This window comes from Drosophila sechellia, chromosome 2R (genome assembly GCF_004382195.2).
Source record: "Drosophila sechellia strain sech25 chromosome 2R, ASM438219v1, whole genome shotgun sequence".
In the NCBI taxonomy this organism is placed as follows: domain Eukaryota; kingdom Metazoa; phylum Arthropoda; class Insecta; order Diptera; family Drosophilidae; genus Drosophila; species Drosophila sechellia.
The window spans coordinates 4232027-4250979 of NC_045950.1; the positions used below are offsets into that span (position 1 = coordinate 4232027).

The following is an 18953-nucleotide window of genomic DNA, read 5'->3' on the forward strand; positions in this document are numbered from 1 at the left end:
AAAAAGAAAAAATATCGAAACGAAAACCCTTTTTGCCATCCAGCGAGTTTTGTTAATGTAGTGTACCATACATATATTTTTTTCAGTAACTCGTATAATTCAAAAAGCTCTGTGTACAAAGGACTTTAGTTCTTAGACAACTAATGGAATGATCTGTATTCAGGGGATATACATAATCAAATATGTACACGTTACAACTAGTTTATCGGGCCACTTAGGCAACAAATTAACCCATGCCTACAACTCCAATACATAGCTAGATTTACGCTAATTACTTTTAAACAAATTTAACTAAACAAAATGCACATCATGCACGCCTTGCGATATCTTACAAGCGCAAAGCGGGACTCAGAAATGTGGTGAAATGTGGCGGGAACGGGAAGGATGAAATAGAGGGCCTAAAAAGAACTTAGAACATAGCGTAGAATCATCCCTGGTTGCTGTTAGAGGTCTCCTCATTCAGCTGCATCTGGGCTAGTGTGCGTACGACGACGCCACGATTCACGGGCGTCAGACCTTGGCAAAGACCCACTACAGCGTCCAGCGCTACGTCGGGACAGTCCTGGAAAGATATATAAATGGAGGAGTTAGTTCCCGATTTTTAAGTATCAAGATTTGTGCTGCTCTTACCTCGAGCATTTTCGAAATGGTAGAAATAATGGCATCCCGTCTCACGGAGTTAACGTTGCGAGAAACAATAGATTCGGCATTGATCTGCTCCTCATACCAAGACACCATTTCCTCGTTTTTGTCCCACAGATAAGCCTAATTATACATAAAGAGAATTAGTTAGTGGTCTCCTGGAGTGGAAGCTCAAAATGTCTCACCTCTGTGGCACCCTTCTCCTCTACCAGCCAGCGACGCAGCATCTGCTTGGCCTGACCCACGGAGAGATTGTCCTGAGCGCGCAGGATCTTCTTAATATACGCGTCCTCCAACAGGAGACGTCGCAGACGCCAGTACAGCCAGCGGCGGGAATCGCGCCAAGGCACAATCTCACTGATACACTCCTTCTCTAGCATTCGCTCTGGCGTGTCGTGCAGGTCGGCAAAGTGAACTGCTACCGTGTGGTAGACGTGCATAAGCACAGCGATGCGGGCCTTGATCTTTTCGTCCACCTGAGCAGCCCTGACCTTGTCGCCAGACGCATTTGCCTCATCGAGCTCCTTTTTCAGCTGTCATGGATAACATACATAAATTCAGTAAGAACTATTTCAGTTTTTTGAATTCACATTTAAAACCTACCCCAATGGTGGTCGGATCCAAGCGGTGAATCGTCTTGATCAGATCCTTCTCTTTGTACTTTATTTCCACAATGCCCTCCGGCTCGAGAACACCTCCTCTGGCCTCCGGATCGGCATACGTTTCCATGTAGCGCGGGTTAATGAGGGAATCCAGCACGGCCCAGGCTCCACCTCGCAGCTCGGCGTTGGGCGGCAGATAGATGAGCACAGGCTTCTTGTACTCCCGCAGGCCGTCGACAATGTATGCTCCGAACTTGACGATTTGCTCGTACATGTCCTTCATGCCGCCGGAGAAGCCTCGCCAATTTGCGAAAACAATAAGCGGCAACTCCTCTCGTCCAAAATCTTTGATTGCTTGTGCCGTTTTGTACGATGAGTCGGGGTACCACACCTGACCTGCCTGCTGCAGGGTCTTGGCTTCCGAATCGAGATTGGCAGGATCGGCGGGCATCTCCACTTCTACGGTGCGGGTCTCAACGGCTATTACACCCACGGGGACACCGCCTAGACGGGCGCGACCAGTGACCACCGTCTTGGCCCACGAGGCCATGATTTCGCTCCACGAGTCCCGATCAAAGAATCCATTCTCCCAGTCATTCGCGTTCACAGGATTCACACGGCCGCCTAGCATCCAGCGCGGATCGTAGGGCGACTTGGTGGGCATGAAGTCCACAGGGCGTTCGATGCGATCGCTGGGCAAAACGATGGGCAGGTCACAACCGATGTATGCGGGGATGTACGAGAGCCAGTCGAGGATGGTGTAGACACCGTCCAAGTCGATGGCCTCTGTTTTGTGGGTGACTCCGTTGTTAAACATGATCTGTGTGCCACCCAACTGATTATTAGAGGCATACACCTTGCGTCCAAGCAGCTTGAAATTAAGACAATAAATTGTTAGATTGATCGTTTTGAAAATAATGAGTGTAATGGATATCAGCAAACTGCTTAAGATATCAACTGTAAGACGAGCTTTGATTTGCTTACCTTGTTGAGCGCAGCATAGCCAGTGAGTATAATGTGCGAATTATCGATCTGGATAACGCGCTGACCCAGGCGCACCACATAGGATCCAATGCCAATGGTGCGGCAGGTAACCATAGCGATGGTAACAATCTCCTCGTAGGCCTGCGACGTTTCACCGGCAATCAAGCCAGCGTAGCGCAGGTTCTCCACGCCCAGGCCATCGTCCTTGCCGATGATGTCGGTAATCTTGTAACGCTGCTCGCCCTCGTCCTCGATCAGGATAGCCCTCACCGAGTTCAGGTTGGCCACCTGAGCATAGTCCTCGGTGCTCAAGTAAAGGTACTTGAAACCCTTATCTGGCTCTTCTGGATCCTCCCATGCGATCTTGAACATAGCTTTAACCTCCTCAGCAAGTCCGATGCGGGCACCGCTGTTCACGGAGATGTATATCTGGAAAAATAAATGTAATTGTGTAAAGATTGGGAATTACTGCGAGATAAAACCAAACTTACCCTCGGTACTTTGAGTTGGCGAGCCAATTGGGAAGCCTTGGCAAACAGAACGTCCTCCTTAATTCCAAAGGAACCAATCAAGTAGGTGAGATCGTTGGCTATAACAATGATCTCACGGCCATTCGGATATTCGGGAGTAGCCAAGACAATGCGCCAAGCCACCATGCCGCACTGAAACCAATAAAGAGAACATTGCTACAGTGCCTTCGATGGCGTCAGCATTTAAGTCCACTTACATTGTTCTCGCCGGGCAGACGCTGCATCTCTACAAGGTTGTCGCCCTCGAGGACCAGCTCCTTGCACTCGATCAAAATCTTGTCCGGAGTGCGAATGTCCACGGTGGGACGAGCCTTGGAGAATTCTCTCCAGTGACGCTCGGTCATCTGGCGGAACATGTCGGGCACATCATAGACATAGGTGGTACCGTTGGACTGCGCCTGGAAACGTTTCTGCTGCAGGAAGTCCTTGGTCATGTAGGGCGTGGAAATGGGATGTCCGTGCAGAGATCCCTGCTTCTCACCGTAGGCCTTGAACTTAATCTGGAATTGAAGGAATATTATAACAATTTTTAACCGGTTAAGGAAGATTTCAATTCAATTTCAACTTACGATTCCTGTCTCTGGTTCTGTTTGCTCGGTGTACATCGAAATATCCAGGAAGTAGCCGGAGTCATTTGCAATGCACAGACGCACTGCCTGAGTGGGTGACTGTGGTGACTGGCGGATGACCATCTTGAGCTCAGCCTGCAGTACACGCAGCTTCCACAGACGCGGACCATATCGCATAATCATCTTTGTCACAGACTCCTCGATCTTAGCCGGATCCATGATGACGGTGGGCACAAAGTTCAGGAAGATGTGGTTGCAGTCGGTGCGCTTGGCGTGCGGATGCGAGAATGCCACCTCCAGCTCATCCATGGCCTCCAGGAGCACGCGCTCTCCTTCGTTTTGCAGATACTCGAAAGAGGCTTCCTTGGTAATCAGATCTGAATGACGGATGATCGAGCGAATGAAGAAGCGGTAGTCCGTGACCTCTTGACCTTTCGACACCTTGGCCTTGCCAAGGTACAGGTGCATCTTCTGGTTAGCCGTGGGCAGAGCCTCCAGATCGTACGTCTTCATGCGGTTCAGCTCCAGATGGAAAGCAGATGCTGGCTCCAGATGCCGGTAAATACGATCCTCCGTGAACTTATCCCTGGCTCTGAACGTGAAGAACTTGGGGAATTGACGCTTCTTCAGAGCAGCAAATGTAATCCTACGAATGCGTCGCTGGAAGAGCTCCTCGTTATGCTCTTGGCAATAATTTCCAAAGATCTGGGCCATTTGCAGGTCATCCAGCTCGCCCGTTTCTCTCACAGCCACACTAACAATGTGAATCGGTTCGGTGGACTTGGCCTCCTCGGCAGCATTCGCCCGGGTTACGGGATCCGACAAGGACACATTGATCGAGGTGCTGTGTCGGCTGTCCGAGATGGAATCCGCTGCATCTACGGCTTCCAGGACCTTGGCATTAACCATGGCTGGCGAGACGAAGTCTTCGAGCAGATCCAGAATCTCGTCCGAGTACATCTCAAAGTGTTCGAAGGAGTCAAAGGCTGCTATCGCTCCGGTGCGCACGAATGAGTTTCCCAAGGACTCTGCCGCTGCCTGATCCAATCCATCGGGGGAGGACATGCGCGAGAACAGCCTGTTCGGGTGAGCTGTGGGGAGGAGGAACTGGAAATGCACCAGCGGCAGGCCACCGGAGAGTTCCAAATGCTGCAAGCAGGTCAGCTCATAGGATGTGTAAGCTCTCCTCACATAGACTTCCAGAGCAGCATTGCACACTGCCCGGTTAGAGTGGTAGAAGAAGTCGTGCAGAATGTCAAAGATTGAGGTCTCCGACAGAATCAGGCGCTGCAGGTTCTCGGGGTGGAAGTCATGACCGTACATGTCAACGGCGGAGAGGAAGATCGACTCCATTTGGTTGTGGCGCAGCTCATAGGCCGGCTGGTGGGCAGCGATAAGAACTTGGCGGGAGCGCAGAGCAACCCTAGAGTGCTCAGCTCGATTCAAGGAGGTCAATTCACTCAGCGTGTTGGCCAATTCGTCCGTTAGTCCAGGTTCGTTGGCCCACAGGTGATCAATGAGCAGAGTGACCAGCAGATTCTTTTTGGCCACCTGAGAGTGCGAGAAGATGGTGTTGACCACCGTCTGCATGTCGTCCTTGTTGTGCTCTCGCACCAGTCCCACGCATTTGTCGTAGTGTCCATACTGGAACTGCGACTCTACATCGTAGTACTGACGCAGTAGCTCATGAACGGCGGCCTTCATCCTGCCGCGGATTCCGTTCCTATACCGCTGCACCAGCTGCACAATGCTCTGGGTGGTCAGGAAGAAGACATCTCGGTCAGCGCGCTTCTGCAGCGTGGCCGCATGGCTGTCAATAACACTGGCGATCTGCTGCGAGGGGAATTGGGCCAGCACACTAGTTATGTTTCGCTCGTACAGCGTCATCAGTTTCCGGATCTTCTTCTCCACGGATATGGGTATGCGGCCTGAGATGGAGGCGATAACTTCTTGCAGCTCCAACAGCGGCAACGAGGGATCCCGCAAGCTTTGCATAAATTTCTCGATAATGTCCCTCAGTCTCTGCGCATTGAAAGGTTCCGGCAGGCAGTAACCAGACAGTGTGTTTTCAAGGATGCTCTTGTAAGTATTGTGCACCCTGTTTAGTTTCTCCGGCACCGGTGCATTCTCTGGCTGCAGGAACTGACCCTTGAAGGGCTGTGCTTTCGTCACCAGCGATGGATCGTCCAGCTCCAAGTGGCCCAAAAGGGATCCTGCATCCAGAACAGCTCCTGGTCGACGCACAAACGTTACTGTGCCTGCCTCCTGGGACGTCAGGGTCATCACCATCTTCATCACCTCAATCTCAGCAAAGGCCTGGCCCTTGCTTACATGTGCGCCATCTTCCACAATCATGTTGATGAGCTTTCCCGCAGACGGACTGCGCAGCAGCGATGGATCGTTCTCCTTTTCGAAGACACATGTCTGGTTGCCAATCACAATGCGGTAGCGATCCACCTCTTCCTTCATGTACGTGGTGTAGGAGGCGCCCTCCAAAGAGATGAGCAAACCTCCGTCGGAGAGGCGGTGCACCTCGATCTCCTTGAACGAGCTGTTCATCAGCAGGAAGTACGAGTTGGCTCCGCTCTTGGCGGCCTGCACCTTGTAACGGATGCCATCGTTGATTAGCTCCACATCCACCACGTTCGTTAGCGTGTTCGCTGCTTGGATCTGACCTTTCTCCAGAGAGGTCTGGAAGCTGGAGAAGCTCTCAGTGATTTGACGATCTGCGATATGCAGCGATCCGCACATTACGCCCAACAGGATATCAGGCTTCTCGGATTGCACACGCTCTGCGATCAAGGCATCTAGCCAGGCGGTGTCGATGCTGTTGTCGAGGAACCGATTCGTTTCCAGCAGAGTGATCAGGTACTCCACCGTCGTTCGGAAATCACCTCGAATGGACAGCTCCTTCAGGGCAATCACCAGGTTCTCTCGAGCCTGCTGACGATTCTCGCCCCAGGAGAAACAATGCCCAAACTGTGAGTCCGCGAACTCGTGCAATCCTCCACTGGCAGCCACACTGAAGTAGCCCCACACATTTTTGCTCGACCGGAAGTTAAGCTCCTGAACGGTTCCAGAACTGGGCTTAAAGCCCTCGTCGGGGTTCTCCGAGGTGATACGAGCAGCGATAACATGTCCGGAGGGACGCGGTTTGTTCGGTGGATTTTCGAAGTCAATGACTGAGGAGCCCCACGGAGACTCTCCGTACAACAGACGGATGTCCTTGAGCCGGTAAAGGGGAATTCCCATTCCAATCTGCAGCTGAGCAGCGGGAAGATTCACATCGGCCACCATCTCCGTACACGGATGCTCCACCTGCAGACGGGGGTTCAGCTCCAGGAAGAAGTAGCGACCCTCCGGATCATATAGATACTCCACAGTTCCCGCGCTGACGTAACCCACCATCTTGGCGAGCCGCACGGCGGCCTTCTCCATGTCCTCGAACACCTCTGGCTGGGCCACGATGGCAGGAGCTTCCTCAATAATTTTCTGATGACGACGCTGGATGGAGCAGTCACGGCCGAACAAGCTAATGGCATTGCCGTACTGATCCGCCAGCAGTTGCACCTCCAAGTGGCGGGCTCCGCGTGCCAGCTTCATCACGAAAATTGGTGAGCCGGGCACCTCAGCTTGCACCTGGCGGAACAGGGCGGGGAACTCCTCAGTGGTGTCCACGCGGCGAATACCCTTGCCACCACCTCCTTCCGAGGCCTTGATCATTACGGGGAAGCCTGGGCGAAACAAGAACGTGAACATCTTGTTCGAAACTCTATTTTTTACAGATCACACTTACCAATCTTGTTAACTGCAGCCAGACCCTGTTCCACATTGGTCACACAGCCGCGGGCGAAGAGCTCACTGGAAATTTTGATCTTCTTGCCACTGTACTGGGCCTTCAGGTCCGATCCGGACCACGGCAGGGTGGGAATTTCGGCAGTTTGGGCCACAATCGAGGAGGCCACCTTGTCGCCAAGCGCCCACATGGCACGTTCCGGAGGGCCAAGGAACACCAGACCCTCTTTGTGGAGCAGCTCAGGCAGCTTCGGGTTCTCGGAGGCATGACCCCAACCAGCCCACACGGCCTGCAATCAGAAAGGGTTCGAACACAGGTTCATATAATCAGTTCATTTTGATTTAATAAGCCCAATGCCCCAAGGACGGCGTACTCGTCGCGGGTGTGGGGAAAATTATGGAGCTTTATTGTCGGTAAAAATCAATCGTGACGTCATTGCGACGTTCATTGGCAACACCCGGATAGCAAAACAAAATAGATAATTCACACTGTGCAACAAGAGTCGTCGTCGTCGGCTGCTAATTAACCCCCAGTGCTTTGCTATACCACAGGGAAAGTAAACACCTAACACTGAAATTCCACTTGAAAGTACTGCGAATGCAGTCCAATCTAAGCTCCGTTGGGAGGCGGAATGGTGAAGGGTCTTAGATTACAGGTGCAATGCTGTTTTGAAGGCAATCTTCTGTCACTCGAACAACTCTTAAATTGCAACTAGCAGACACAATTGTATTGTTTATAGTTGTTGCCACTTAGACTCAACAGGGTTTTTATATATTATATGTGCATGTAGGAAAATAATTTGTTAGTTTTAGTGTTGGATCTTGGAATGGCAATTAAAGATTAAAGCTAATATACGCAGTAAGGCAAAATCACGCTGTGTATTTGGAAGCTCTTAGATACTTAAACTTTACACTTTTAACGAATCTTAATTGTTCCCAACTGTATGTGATTCGTCTGTTCAAAACGTGTAATTTTATTTGTTTATTGGCAATTGGCACGTACAACCGTTTACACTGTCGAAGGTTTTCATAAAATGCCTCTAAATTGCACTCGGACATACATTAGATATTTCGAAAACGGGACTGTAGATAGCTCAAAACTTCTCTACCCGGGTGTATGTTGTCTAATTTTGTAGCACAGTGTTGGCTTTCACACACACAGTCATCTGTTTAGAAATGCCGGCCGTCTCGTAAACACACGGATACGTATTCGTATACGAATAGGGGTCTCTTTATTGGTATGCGGGGCGATCGCTTGACTTTGCCAGTTCCCCCGATTGACGGAGTGCAAATACGAATCGTACGATGCGTTTTGGGTGGAGCTGGCCAAGGCAAATAGACTACTCGGCGCAACCGACACTGGCCACTTCTATGGCGGTGGCCCCCAGATTCCAGACTCACCTGCACTTGGGTGCGAAGAGCAATGTCCACGATGAGCTCGACATTGGCGTAGTTGTTGTTGTTCGATCCGCCGGGCACGGGCACATAGTGATCCGCCATCTTAATGTATTCGGCATTCGCCTTCAGATCCTCCGGAGTGACCATCACCACAAACCTGATGGCTCGCTCGTTCTTGAACATTTCGTACGCCCATCTCCGGATGGATCGCATGCACTTGACGGCCGCGATACCGTTGTTGGCAATCAGGACCTTGTTGATCACTCGGGTGCCGCCGAAGCGCTTCACGAACTCCTCGGTGGTGGCGATGTGGAAGTCGCGATCCTGGTGCCGGTCCTGGCCCAGCCCTGTGCCACGCGACATACTCGGCCTGGAAGAGGTGAGGGAAAGGAAAGTTAGTATGTTGCTGGGATATAATGTGGTAAAACCAGGCCTAAGACTTCAATTGAGAATATAGCTACATAAGAAACTACTGGGTCATAAACGAGGTTGGAAATTCCAAGGAATTACTCTCACCTTACTTTAAAAAACATTTTTTCGGGCTTTCAATACATAAAGATGATGATTTCAATGCTTGCTTAGATCTCTTACTATATTACCAAGGCAAAAGTTAAGCTTTGCCTGTATCACCACCAGCTGAATCAAACCCTTTTTATGCTGGCCAGTGTAAGTTATGGCGCGATGGGACAGGTGGCGAAGAAACGGAAGGCACAATAAGATTTGACAAACCGGTTTGGCTGACATGATCAAAAGTTCTGCACATAATTCGCTTTTGTTTACATATTGTCAGCGAGTATCGCATTGCAATAAACAAATGGGGTATTAAACATGGCATTACTTGAGGGTTCCCACCACGGGCACGCTGAGCAGCGATGGCGACGACTGGTTGTTGGCGCTATTGTGATTGCTGATGCTGGCACTCATCTCGCCGACATGGTTGTTGTTATTGTTGTTGCTCTCGTTCTGCCCGCAATCTACGGCCACAAATTGGGGTATAACCACTCCTGATCCCGAGCCCGAGCCCGAGCCGGATCCGGATCCGGAACCGTTGGCATTATCTTCACCGGACTCAACAAGTACGAAACGCTTGCTGGCGCGACGCTTCAACATTCTAATGAGCTCCACGAGGGCCAATAGCATCCAAAGTGAACTCTGGCAGGGGGATCGTCGTGGTGCTTTAGCGGCTCCTCGCAATTATGCAAGTGTGACTAATAAGCGGGCCGCTCACAAAATATTTTAATGCCGCTGCACCACTTTCACCGCGCTCCGCTGGCCGAAATATCCACACACAAAAATCAATGTCGAACGATGTCCGCACACGCGAGAAACTTATTTGGGAAACGGGCTGGGTCTTGGGTCTTGAGTCTTGCTGTATATCTGCCGTACTTCTGGGGTTTGCGGAAAGCGGATTGCGGACCGACGGAGCCGACGACTGCCAGGGAACTGAACCGCCGAGCGGTGTTGGCCACCATCGCTCATACGCCCCGTGGGCCGGAGAAGCGGAGAGAGCCGCTGAGTGAGCCAGTCGCTGGCCAAACGAGTTTTTAACATTATATGAATGAAAACAAAATGCGGCGTTCCCACATGGCGCTCTCTATTGCCGCCACTTCTCGCCACTTTTCTCTCCATGTTTGCGCACCGCGAAAGTTCTCGGAAAGCTGGCTGGGAGACTGCCTCCCACTCGCACACACGGTCGCAAGCTTTGCGCCGTCTCTTTTCCCTAAACTCACGCGATATGTTTGGCGGCGTTTGGCTGTGACGCAGCCACCTGTTTTTGTTTTGCTCGCTACACTCAGCGCAAATGTGGACTATTGCATATCTTGAGCTATAAACGCTTCAATTCTCAAGTGTCTAAATGAAAGAATAGCTTTAATTGAAGTGGATGGGTTGCCAGATTCAAAGAGTCCTAATCTGATACTGCTAGGGCTCCAAGCATTGTGGAGATAAGATTAGGAGAAAATACTGAACTAAACCAATTAAACTAGATTAAGCACTATTATTGGATTTCTAAGTTAGATACCTAAAGTTGTGAAGAAAACATAATGATATAGCTTGCTTAGCCTATTAAAATCATATGTATAACAAAATAGATTACTAAAAGTGCTCATATATATCCTTTCGCTATGTTCAATGTGTTTAACTCTGAGTATGAAGACCGCAATCTCATTTAAGATATTTCTGCCTAATAGATGGCCCGCTATCCACAACCATAATGTACTTCTTATGTTGTCTGTCCCATATTGTTTGGGCTAAGCCCAAATCGGCTTACCTTAACCGCTTGCGCCGCTCGGAAATATCCCCATTCTGGCGGACATCGCTCTGCATCTTCTGGGGGAACTCGTCGCAAGCCTCGCCCGCCTCGGCGGCCCGCTCGTCGATCTCATCGCCCACCTGTGGAAGGAAAACGGTGGCTAAGTGATGGTGCCAAAAGATGGGAAATTTGATGAATCGTACCAAAAAGCTGGGTCGCTCACCCTCGGCGGTTTGGGCGGCCGTGTCATTGGACTCATTTGTTTCGCTCATCTTGTTGATGCTGATGCTGATGTCGATGCTGTTGTTGTTCTGGTTCTTGTTGATGCTGCTGTTGTTGTTGTTCTGGTGGCAGGCGATGCGGATGTTGTCGTTGTTTAGGTTGCTGAGTGCGCTATCCTTCAGCTGGTCGCACAGCTCCTCCACGTCGGACCGGAGGCTCTCGCTGGAGAACTGGACCTTCTTGATGCACGCCTTGGGGAATCGCTTGTCACCCGCCTTAACCGCCGAAGGAGGTGCTGCTGGAGCAATGGGAGGCTTGCTGCTGGTGGTTGTTGCTGTTGCTGTAGCTGCAATCACGCTGGAGTTGTCTGTAAGCAGAGATAAGGAAAACAAGGTACGCGTGAGTCGTGGTCAAAAGTCGTATACACATAATGAACTAATTAAACTGGGTTATCAGCTAGGTGTGCGATTTGTGTGGCCTTCAAGTGTTTCGGTGTAGCAAAGTGGAGGATTCTTACGATTGGTGTTGCCGTTGTCGCTGTCGCCAGTTGTTGCTGTCGTGGCGGATGTTGCTGCAGACGATTGGACGGGTATGGATCTTTTCTGGCCGCGGCCAAAGATCAATGTCAAGAGGAATGCGAGAAAAGCAGCCAGAGTGCCTAATATCGTGATCAACATCGGCTAAATCCAAAAAGCTGCTTTAAATCGGTGAATGCAAATCGGATTAGATAATCTGGTATCTGGTATCTGGTGGCCAGCTAGCTGGCTTAGTTTACAGTGTGTGGACAGTGAAAGTGCCTGTGCATCATATCGTTTCGGATAAATTTCAAGTTCAAAACCCTTGCCACGAAATTGTAGGCCAAAGCGGCGAAACAAAACAAAATGAAAATGCTAATCTATGCATAAACTAGTTTGCAAGATACAATTAAGAAACCGAAAAAACAACCATATGAGACCCAAAAATAAATCGTTGCCAGGTCAATGAGGCAGCTGATAAGCGATGTGGTCAACGAACAAGGTATACTCTACGGGAAATTCAAGCTAATCTACAGATCAAGCGGGTGACTTCAAAAGTATGCAATGAGTATTTCGAAGTACGTTGTAAAGGCGCAAGTGAATATTATGTTAAGCAACTACGTAATTAGTGGCAGGTGTCGAATCACGATTAAATCAACACTGTGCATATATCACTTAAAAAGTTCCAATCTGACTACATATTATATAATTAGTTTTCAATATACAATACGCAAATACAGGAGCTCATGCTGTTTCCGGGTCAAAGATGGCTCCACTCTACTTTAGATACCCTTTGGCAGGGCGATAAAACTTAAAAAGCACGAAAATTAATTTCGGATATGGGGTTCAATGTGCAGCGCATTTAAAATTAAAACAAAACGGCGAAGAGCGCAAAGGGAAAATGGAAGAAACTTAAGCTGACAGAAACAAAACCCCCCAGTTGTTGGTTGCTCGGTGTGGTATGGTCAGCAGAAGAGGTCAATGATTTTGGCATTACAGTGTGCAGGTGTGCAAGTGTGTAAGTGTGCCAGCCAGGCGGCGGGCATTGAAGGGCACAGAAAGTCGGATTGGACACCGGAATCGATCTCTGGCAACCAGCGGGGTGTTATGTAACCGCTTACTCGGAAATCGCGCAGAGAACTGGGACTTGGGTTACACTCTGCGCTGGAAACGACTCAACAGGTGTGGCCCGGTCCCGTACTCAAGTAGCTCCGTTAGTGCGCACCCTCGCATGGTATGGAGTCTTTTAATTGTGCTTTATTTAACACCGATCCTGCGATAAGAACTCTGCTGGCATTACTCAACAGCCGAAAGTACAAGAATCTTACTCGACGAGCGATTATCTGTAGGGCAGCACTTTTCGGGACCTTGGCTGGGTATGATACGGTTGTGTTTTGGGTTTAGTAGTTCGTCTTAGGTTTTAGGTCTACGGTTTCAGCTCGCTTTACCACTCTGCGTGTGCCCTTGTCTAGCTTGTGATGGCAGTTGCGAAGACGAGGTCGGACCGGATCGGATCGAATCGGATTGTAGTAGACGGCGTAGTATCGGTTTGAACTTCCTAGACTGACTGGTTCCGCACGATTTCTAGATGGCTACTGCAGTGAACGACGCTTGGAACTCAACTGGGCCATGCTCGTCCGAAAAGCACTATCGATGCCTGAACGCCGCTTCTCCGAATGCGCAGCGGACGCCGACTTCGGCGTCGCCACTATCAATATCAACTATAGCTATAGCTTCGACTACGGCTACGGCCAGGTTTTCGTGCGCGGACCTGTGTTTGTGCGTGTTCAGGTTGTTGCGCTCGTATGTTAATCGCCGGCGGGTCTCGCGGGTCGCCAAGCCAATTGTTGTTGTTATTGCTGTTGTTTTGCGTATTGCTGGCTCAGTCAGCGCCAAGTGACCAGGAGGAATATAGGTGCACTATGTACTACATAAGTACTACATATGTACAAGGAGCGCCACTAATTCGAACAGAAAGGAGGGAATTAAGCGGGGCAACCTGCCGGATTAATAACAATTTTTATGAAGGTGGCTCAAGTAATGACGACCAGTGTGTTCCGTCGGTTTCAGTGATCTTTGTGTGGACCAATTATGCCATAACAATGTCAGAATGAATAAATGCTGGGTACAGTGGCACCAGAGAAATATTTAACAGAATCATTTCGTTATTGTCACTGATGAATACTGATTCAACAAGTTCTGAAATAACTAAAATGACATTTTGTTTTAGATCGAATTTTTTGCATAGTTATGAAAACAATCATAAAAACATGCCCTTCTAGCGGCAATCGCAATCAGCTTAACATCAGTGATTTCCACTATAGGAAAGTTCCACTGTTGCACAGCAATTATACCTTAACGGTCAGCGGCTGATAAAAGATAAGAGCGACATGTCGATGGCGATCAGCTGTTGCCAAAAACCGTCTACCCCTCTCTGTCACTAGCAGTGCGTCCCGCTCTTTTCTCTTCCATGTATCTGTGTGTCTCATGGGCGGCGGCAGCTTTTCAATGTCAAGGTCGCAGATGGCATTAAGCACTGCTGTTGTTGTTGTTGCTGCTGCGCCAGCTGGACTTAATCTGGGAGTTGACCCAACCGCTGACGGAAATGCACTCTGCTGTTGGGAGCAGCAGCAACAACAACGATCATAATTTCTCAATTTGCTGGCGTAAGTGGCAAGCGATGCTGATTAGGGTTAAATGGGCGAAAACGCCAGAAATTGATTAGCGCGATGCACTTGAATCGAATTATTATTAACGAATTCAGTGCGCTGCCACGAGCAGAACACGCGAACGCCGCTGATTTGTTTTCATTCCGTGCTGCTCGCTGCTCCCGGGCATCAGCAGAGGTTTTTTAAAAGTCATAAAAGAAATTCCCGACGAGACGCCCGCTTTAATCTCAGATAGGCGAGTGCCTGAAAAATCTTCCGATTTTGGCATTGGCCTTGGCGACCGATTATGATTAATACTTAACAGTGACGGGTCTTCACGGCTTCGGCTCGGGCTCAGTTTTCAAATCTTTCCCGGGATCTTATCGCACGGAAATTTTTGTATTTCGGTGTTCGTTTCTATTCGAATTATTCATGTTTGGCGCGTGGCCAGAAAAAAACCGTCTACTGATATCACTGCCAAATAATAATAGAACCGAAAGTCGGTCGCGTGTGAAACGCCTGATTTCGATGTGCTTATCTCTAGGATTTCTACAGAGCAACAAACCGGTGCCTTCGGTTGAACCAATTTGTGCGTGATAACACACTTGAAAACTTGTGGGCACTGTAAAGTGCACTGTTTACAGTTCAATTGTATATTTAATTTCTTAGCAAAATACTACGAATGTGTAGTGACTACGAATTTCCGATTCGAGTCCTTGTGAAATGCTCATATTTCATAAATATACTTATATCGTATTTATGCAATACAATCCAACAAGAAATGCAGTCTCCAATTTAGTTCTTATTAGGTAATTGATGCCGGCTGACACACACACACACACGCTGGCAGCTATGCTGCTCTCTCGCCCACACATACACACACACATGCATATATACGTCACGGGCATCGCGCGATGTATGAAATCCAATAGGAATCAAGGTCAGCAGCGTGTGCGCAAGCGAGAGAGGGCGAGCGAGGCAAGACATATTGAGCATATTGCAGATGGAAGCAATTGGAATTTATGCTGCCCATTGCACTTTGATTGAAATCCGCACTTTAGCCAGCGAATTCAAATGCTAAACAAACGCGGGTCCCGATCTAAATACGTCTATGCTGTGGGGTTGTTCACCCCGCTCATTTGCATACACATATGCGCATACATTTCGCTCGGATCGTATCGTATAGGATCGGGCCGTAATTACCCGTTTAGCGCTTAGATTACCGCACTTACTCTTCTCCATCGCACTGCGCTTCGCACGTTTCTTTCGGTTGGCAATTTTGTTGTGTGTAACTGTTCTTTTCCGGGTGCAAAACGGCCTCTTGGCGGCTATTAGAGTCCTGACTCCCCGACTTGGGTGGTTCTCGCGAGTCCCGGGATGGGCGTGTGGCACGGCTGATACGTTATCACCTTGTGATCGACTGCAGTACTGTGTTTTGTTATTTTTCGCTTGATTTTTTTATTCGTATTTCACGCGTAATTCGGACCACTGGGCCGGTGTGACCGTTCGCCTCGGCGTACTGAAAAAATACTGAGCATGGTAAACAACAGCTGTTCGGCGGCTGTTTGCAAGCCAACCCTGTCTCGTCTTGCAGGGCTGCATTACCGGCGCAGATTTTTCGGCGCGTGCATTTCATAAACAACATTTCCTTAAATAAGTTGAGTTTTTATCATGTTCGACGTTGAACCGATTATTGCCGACCACAAGGATGTGATACACGATGTGGTATTCGATTACTATGGCCGCAGGATGGCCACCTGTTCCAGCGATCAAACCGTCAAGGTGAGGACTCGAATTATTCCTACGATAAACAGCCTAGCTGATACGGATTTTCTGCTTGCAGATTTGGGACGAGGATGGGCAGGGCAAGTGGAATGTCACGAGCAGCTGGAAAGCACACTCCGGCTCCATTTGGCGCGTTTCCTGGGCGCATCCGGAATTTGGCCAGGTTGTGGCCACCTGCTCCTTCGATCGCACAGCCTCCGTTTGGGAGGAGGTGATTGGCGACAAGGTATCCGCCACCAATACCCCCACTCGCCGCTGGGTGCGCCGCACCACCCTTGTGGACTCGCGGACCAGTGTCACGGATGTGGAGTTTGCGCCCAAGTACCTGGGACTCCTGCTGGCCACCGCTTCCGCCGACGGCATCATTCGCATCTATGAGGCCCCGGACATTATGAACCTCTCGCAGTGGCCTGTGCAGCACGAGATTAGCAACAAATTGCCGCTGAGCTGTTTGTCCTGGAACACTTCCACTTACATGGTCACCCAGCTGCTGGCGGTGAGCATATTTAAACATTAAATATATCTCTGTGGTGCAGAAATAAACCTAATATTTAACCAATTATTTTGCAGGCGGGCAGCGACGAGGCGGCCACGCCTACTGGCAAGGTCTTCTTGTTTGCCTACAGCGAGAATTCCCGGAAGTGCGTTAAAATCGATACTGTCAATGATATAACCGATCCGGTCACGGATGTGGCCTTTGCTCCAAATGCCGGACGCACCTTCCACATGCTGGCCGTGGCCAGCAAGGATCTTTATATTGTGAACTTGCGGGGTGTAACGTAAGATCGACAATTTGAAGACCCAGAAGCAAATAATAATAATAATTTTGGCATTTAAAGGGACGCCACTGACATCTCCAAGCTGGACATTCAGACCATTAAGTTTAGCGAACACAATTGCCCAGTGTGGCGCGTCTGCTGGAATATGCTTGCCACGATGCTGATCTCCACGGGCGACGACGGTTGTGTGCGTCTGTGGCGAATGAACTACAACCGGCAGTGGCGCTGTGCCGCCGTCTTGAAGGCAGAGAGCAGCGGACCCACCTACGAGCCTGCTCCGCCCACTCCGACACTGGCCACTACCGCCTCGGCCACGGCCAAGTTCTACAAAAAGGGCACCATCGGCAACCAGGTGCCATGGCACTGATCTTGTTCTTAATTTTAAGAGTCCCGAATAAATTCCTAAGTTAAACCTCAGCCGCTTGCCTTTCAATATGAGTGGTTTTCTTTAGTTAAGTTTAGAGTTCAAGTTATAATTGTTCAAATCATTTTTTAGACTTATGGTTTTCAAATAAAAGTAACCTGTTTTTCGTGAACTAACAATGAGTTTACGCATTATTCATATAGTTTTGATGATTTCGTGGCACATTATATAGATTTTCAGAAAAATATACTGTTGTAAAAAGTCAACTTAGTGACGAAGCGCACCTGAAAAAGAATGCTCTTTATTCAACACAACGAATCTTAGTAGTCCCGAATCATCAATCAATAAATCTTGTTGGTTATTATTGTTTGCTATAAAGTTGGAATCGCATATTTTGCGTAATTCGATTACTTCACATATGAAGTTGGGTATTGCAAACATTCTACCAAATATTCGGAAGGCCTGTGTGTTTTTATACCACTTACATCTCGGATGAGGAGCCGGCATTCTCGCGAATCCAATGAGTAGCTTTCTGGTCCACATTTCCCTAGGTTAGTGTTCCTCAGATCGCTTTTCCTAGGTCATTTTCGCGTTACATCACCAAACGTGGAGCTCTCAATGCTCCAAAGTGCCAGAAACTAATAAAAACAATGGGATGTTGCTTCAACTTCTGTCCGCCGGCTGGCAAACTAGAGCAACTATTGATTTTGGACAACTTCCCGAAAGGCGAAGAATCAAAACAGAATTAAAGTTCACACGACGAGAAAGAGCGAGCACTAGATAGTAATAATAATATTGGCAAGCACTCTCCTTACGGCCACATGTGTGTGTGTGAGTGAGAGCGGCAGATCTGATGTGCTAGCTATTTTTAAAAGCCCCATGGCACAGGCCAAATCCGAGATAGATCCAGCCCATCCCAACCGAGTGGGTTCGCGACCAGCAGAGGTGAGGAGGAAAAGACATTTTCGGGTTCAGTGGTTGCATTCAAATCGAATTTATTGAACTTTATTTATGGGTTATGTATTCTGGATTAACTCCTCACATGGGAGCAACATAAACGGATCATAAATCCCTTTCAAGTGCACTTCCATTTACATTCCATCCACATGTGCATAAATTAACTAGGAAGCCGACAAGTGGCCAAAAACAGGGTTTTTATTAGGTTTAACACGGAAAAGCATTCCGAAATGTCGCGAAATATTCCACTTAATTGACTCGAACCGCAATAAAAACGCAATCATCGCACTTTCGATGACACCACAAAACTATAATAATAATAATGATATGCAACCACCCCTCCGCGGGCTTCGTCCTTGCGATCCTGTTGCTCTGCTGGTAATCCAAGGAATGAAATCAGTCCGACCAGCTCGATGGCTTTTGTAGTCTCCGATGGAACCACCCCGGTTCGGTATCACAAGTTCCCTGTCCCAGATCCGAATGATTGTCTCTAATTGGAAGTTTTGACGTGTGTATTATGTCGAAGGCGATGGTGTTGACGCCGATCTCTGGGCCAGGACGAACCACCCCTGTGTCTGGGCATATTGTAATCGCTGGTGGGTGGTGGTTGGCCGCTCGCCGCGTGGGAAGTCAAAGCTCAGGGGTCTCTCACATGGTCGCGAACGTGGTAGGTCCCCCGCTCATATCACTTATATGTGTTTAACCGGCAAAAAGATATTAATGCGCAAAAGATTGTTTCTCGTTGTTTTGTTTACAGGGGTGGTTTGCAATGTTCCCACATTCCATGGACAGCAATTTCGGTTGCTCGATTTCAATGTAATTGTAATTTCGATTTCGAGTGATTTTTGTGGGCCAAGGGGTTATATTACAAGTAGCTAAATTGTGTTGAATTAAATTAAACTATGCGCTTGG

The 18953-nt window shown here is 48.8% G+C and overlaps 2 protein-coding genes across 7 annotated transcripts; one reads left to right on the top strand and one right to left on the bottom strand.

Moving 5' to 3' along the window:
• Window positions 1-58: 58 nt before the first annotated feature.
• On the bottom strand, window positions 59-15471 carry LOC6608096 (acetyl-CoA carboxylase). Of its 6 annotated transcripts, none has more exons than XM_002032808.2 (14): window positions 12957-13130; window positions 11511-11687; window positions 10975-11360; window positions 10790-10911; window positions 8524-8890; window positions 7124-7412; window positions 3328-7061; window positions 2956-3258; window positions 2720-2890; window positions 2229-2657; window positions 1246-2115; window positions 828-1175; window positions 631-765; window positions 59-562 (listed from the first exon to the last, which is right to left on the bottom strand). In XM_002032808.2, the coding sequence occupies exons 2-14, from the start codon at window positions 11668-11670 to the stop codon at window positions 428-430; spliced, it is 7449 nt and encodes a 2482-aa protein (XP_002032844.1). In that variant the 5' UTR covers window positions 11671-11687; window positions 12957-13130; the 3' UTR covers window positions 59-427. The 6 variants fall into 6 exon arrangements, with proteins under 6 accessions (XP_002032844.1, XP_032572316.1, XP_032572317.1 ...); XM_032716425.1 differs by having other exon boundaries at window positions 11511-11690; XM_032716426.1 differs by lacking the exons at window positions 11511-11687; window positions 12957-13130 and adding an exon at window positions 15389-15471.
• A 198-nt stretch (window positions 15472-15669) lies between these two features.
• On the top strand, window positions 15670-17137 carry LOC6608097 (nucleoporin seh1). The gene is made up of 4 exons (XM_002032809.2): window positions 15670-15938; window positions 16000-16437; window positions 16512-16720; window positions 16781-17137. The coding sequence occupies exons 1-4, from the start codon at window positions 15828-15830 to the stop codon at window positions 17085-17087; spliced, it is 1065 nt and encodes a 354-aa protein (XP_002032845.1). The 5' UTR covers window positions 15670-15827; the 3' UTR covers window positions 17088-17137.
• Window positions 17138-18953: the final 1816 nt, after the last annotated feature.

Bases quoted from the DNA above. Each gene is read 5' to 3' on its own strand.
- LOC6608096 (XM_002032808.2), bottom strand. From the start codon at position 11,670: ATGTTGATCACGATATTAGGCACTCTGGCTGCTTTTCTCGCATTCCTC. The intron at 2,891-2,955 runs GTAAGTGGACTT...TATTGGTTTCAG, and splicing joins GTCTGCCCGGCGAGAACAAT to TGCGGCATGGTGGCTTGGCG. The intron at 2,658-2,719 runs GTAAGTTTGGTT...TTATTTTTCCAG, and splicing joins GCCAACTCAAAGTACCGAGG to ATATACATCTCCGTGAACAG.
- LOC6608097 (XM_002032809.2), top strand. From the start codon at position 15,828: ATGTTCGACGTTGAACCGATTATTGCCGACCACAAGGATGTGATACAC. The intron at 16,438-16,511 runs GTGAGCATATTT...ATTATTTTGCAG, and splicing joins TGGTCACCCAGCTGCTGGCG to GCGGGCAGCGACGAGGCGGC. The intron at 16,721-16,780 runs GTAAGATCGACA...TGGCATTTAAAG, and splicing joins GTGAACTTGCGGGGTGTAAC to GGACGCCACTGACATCTCCA.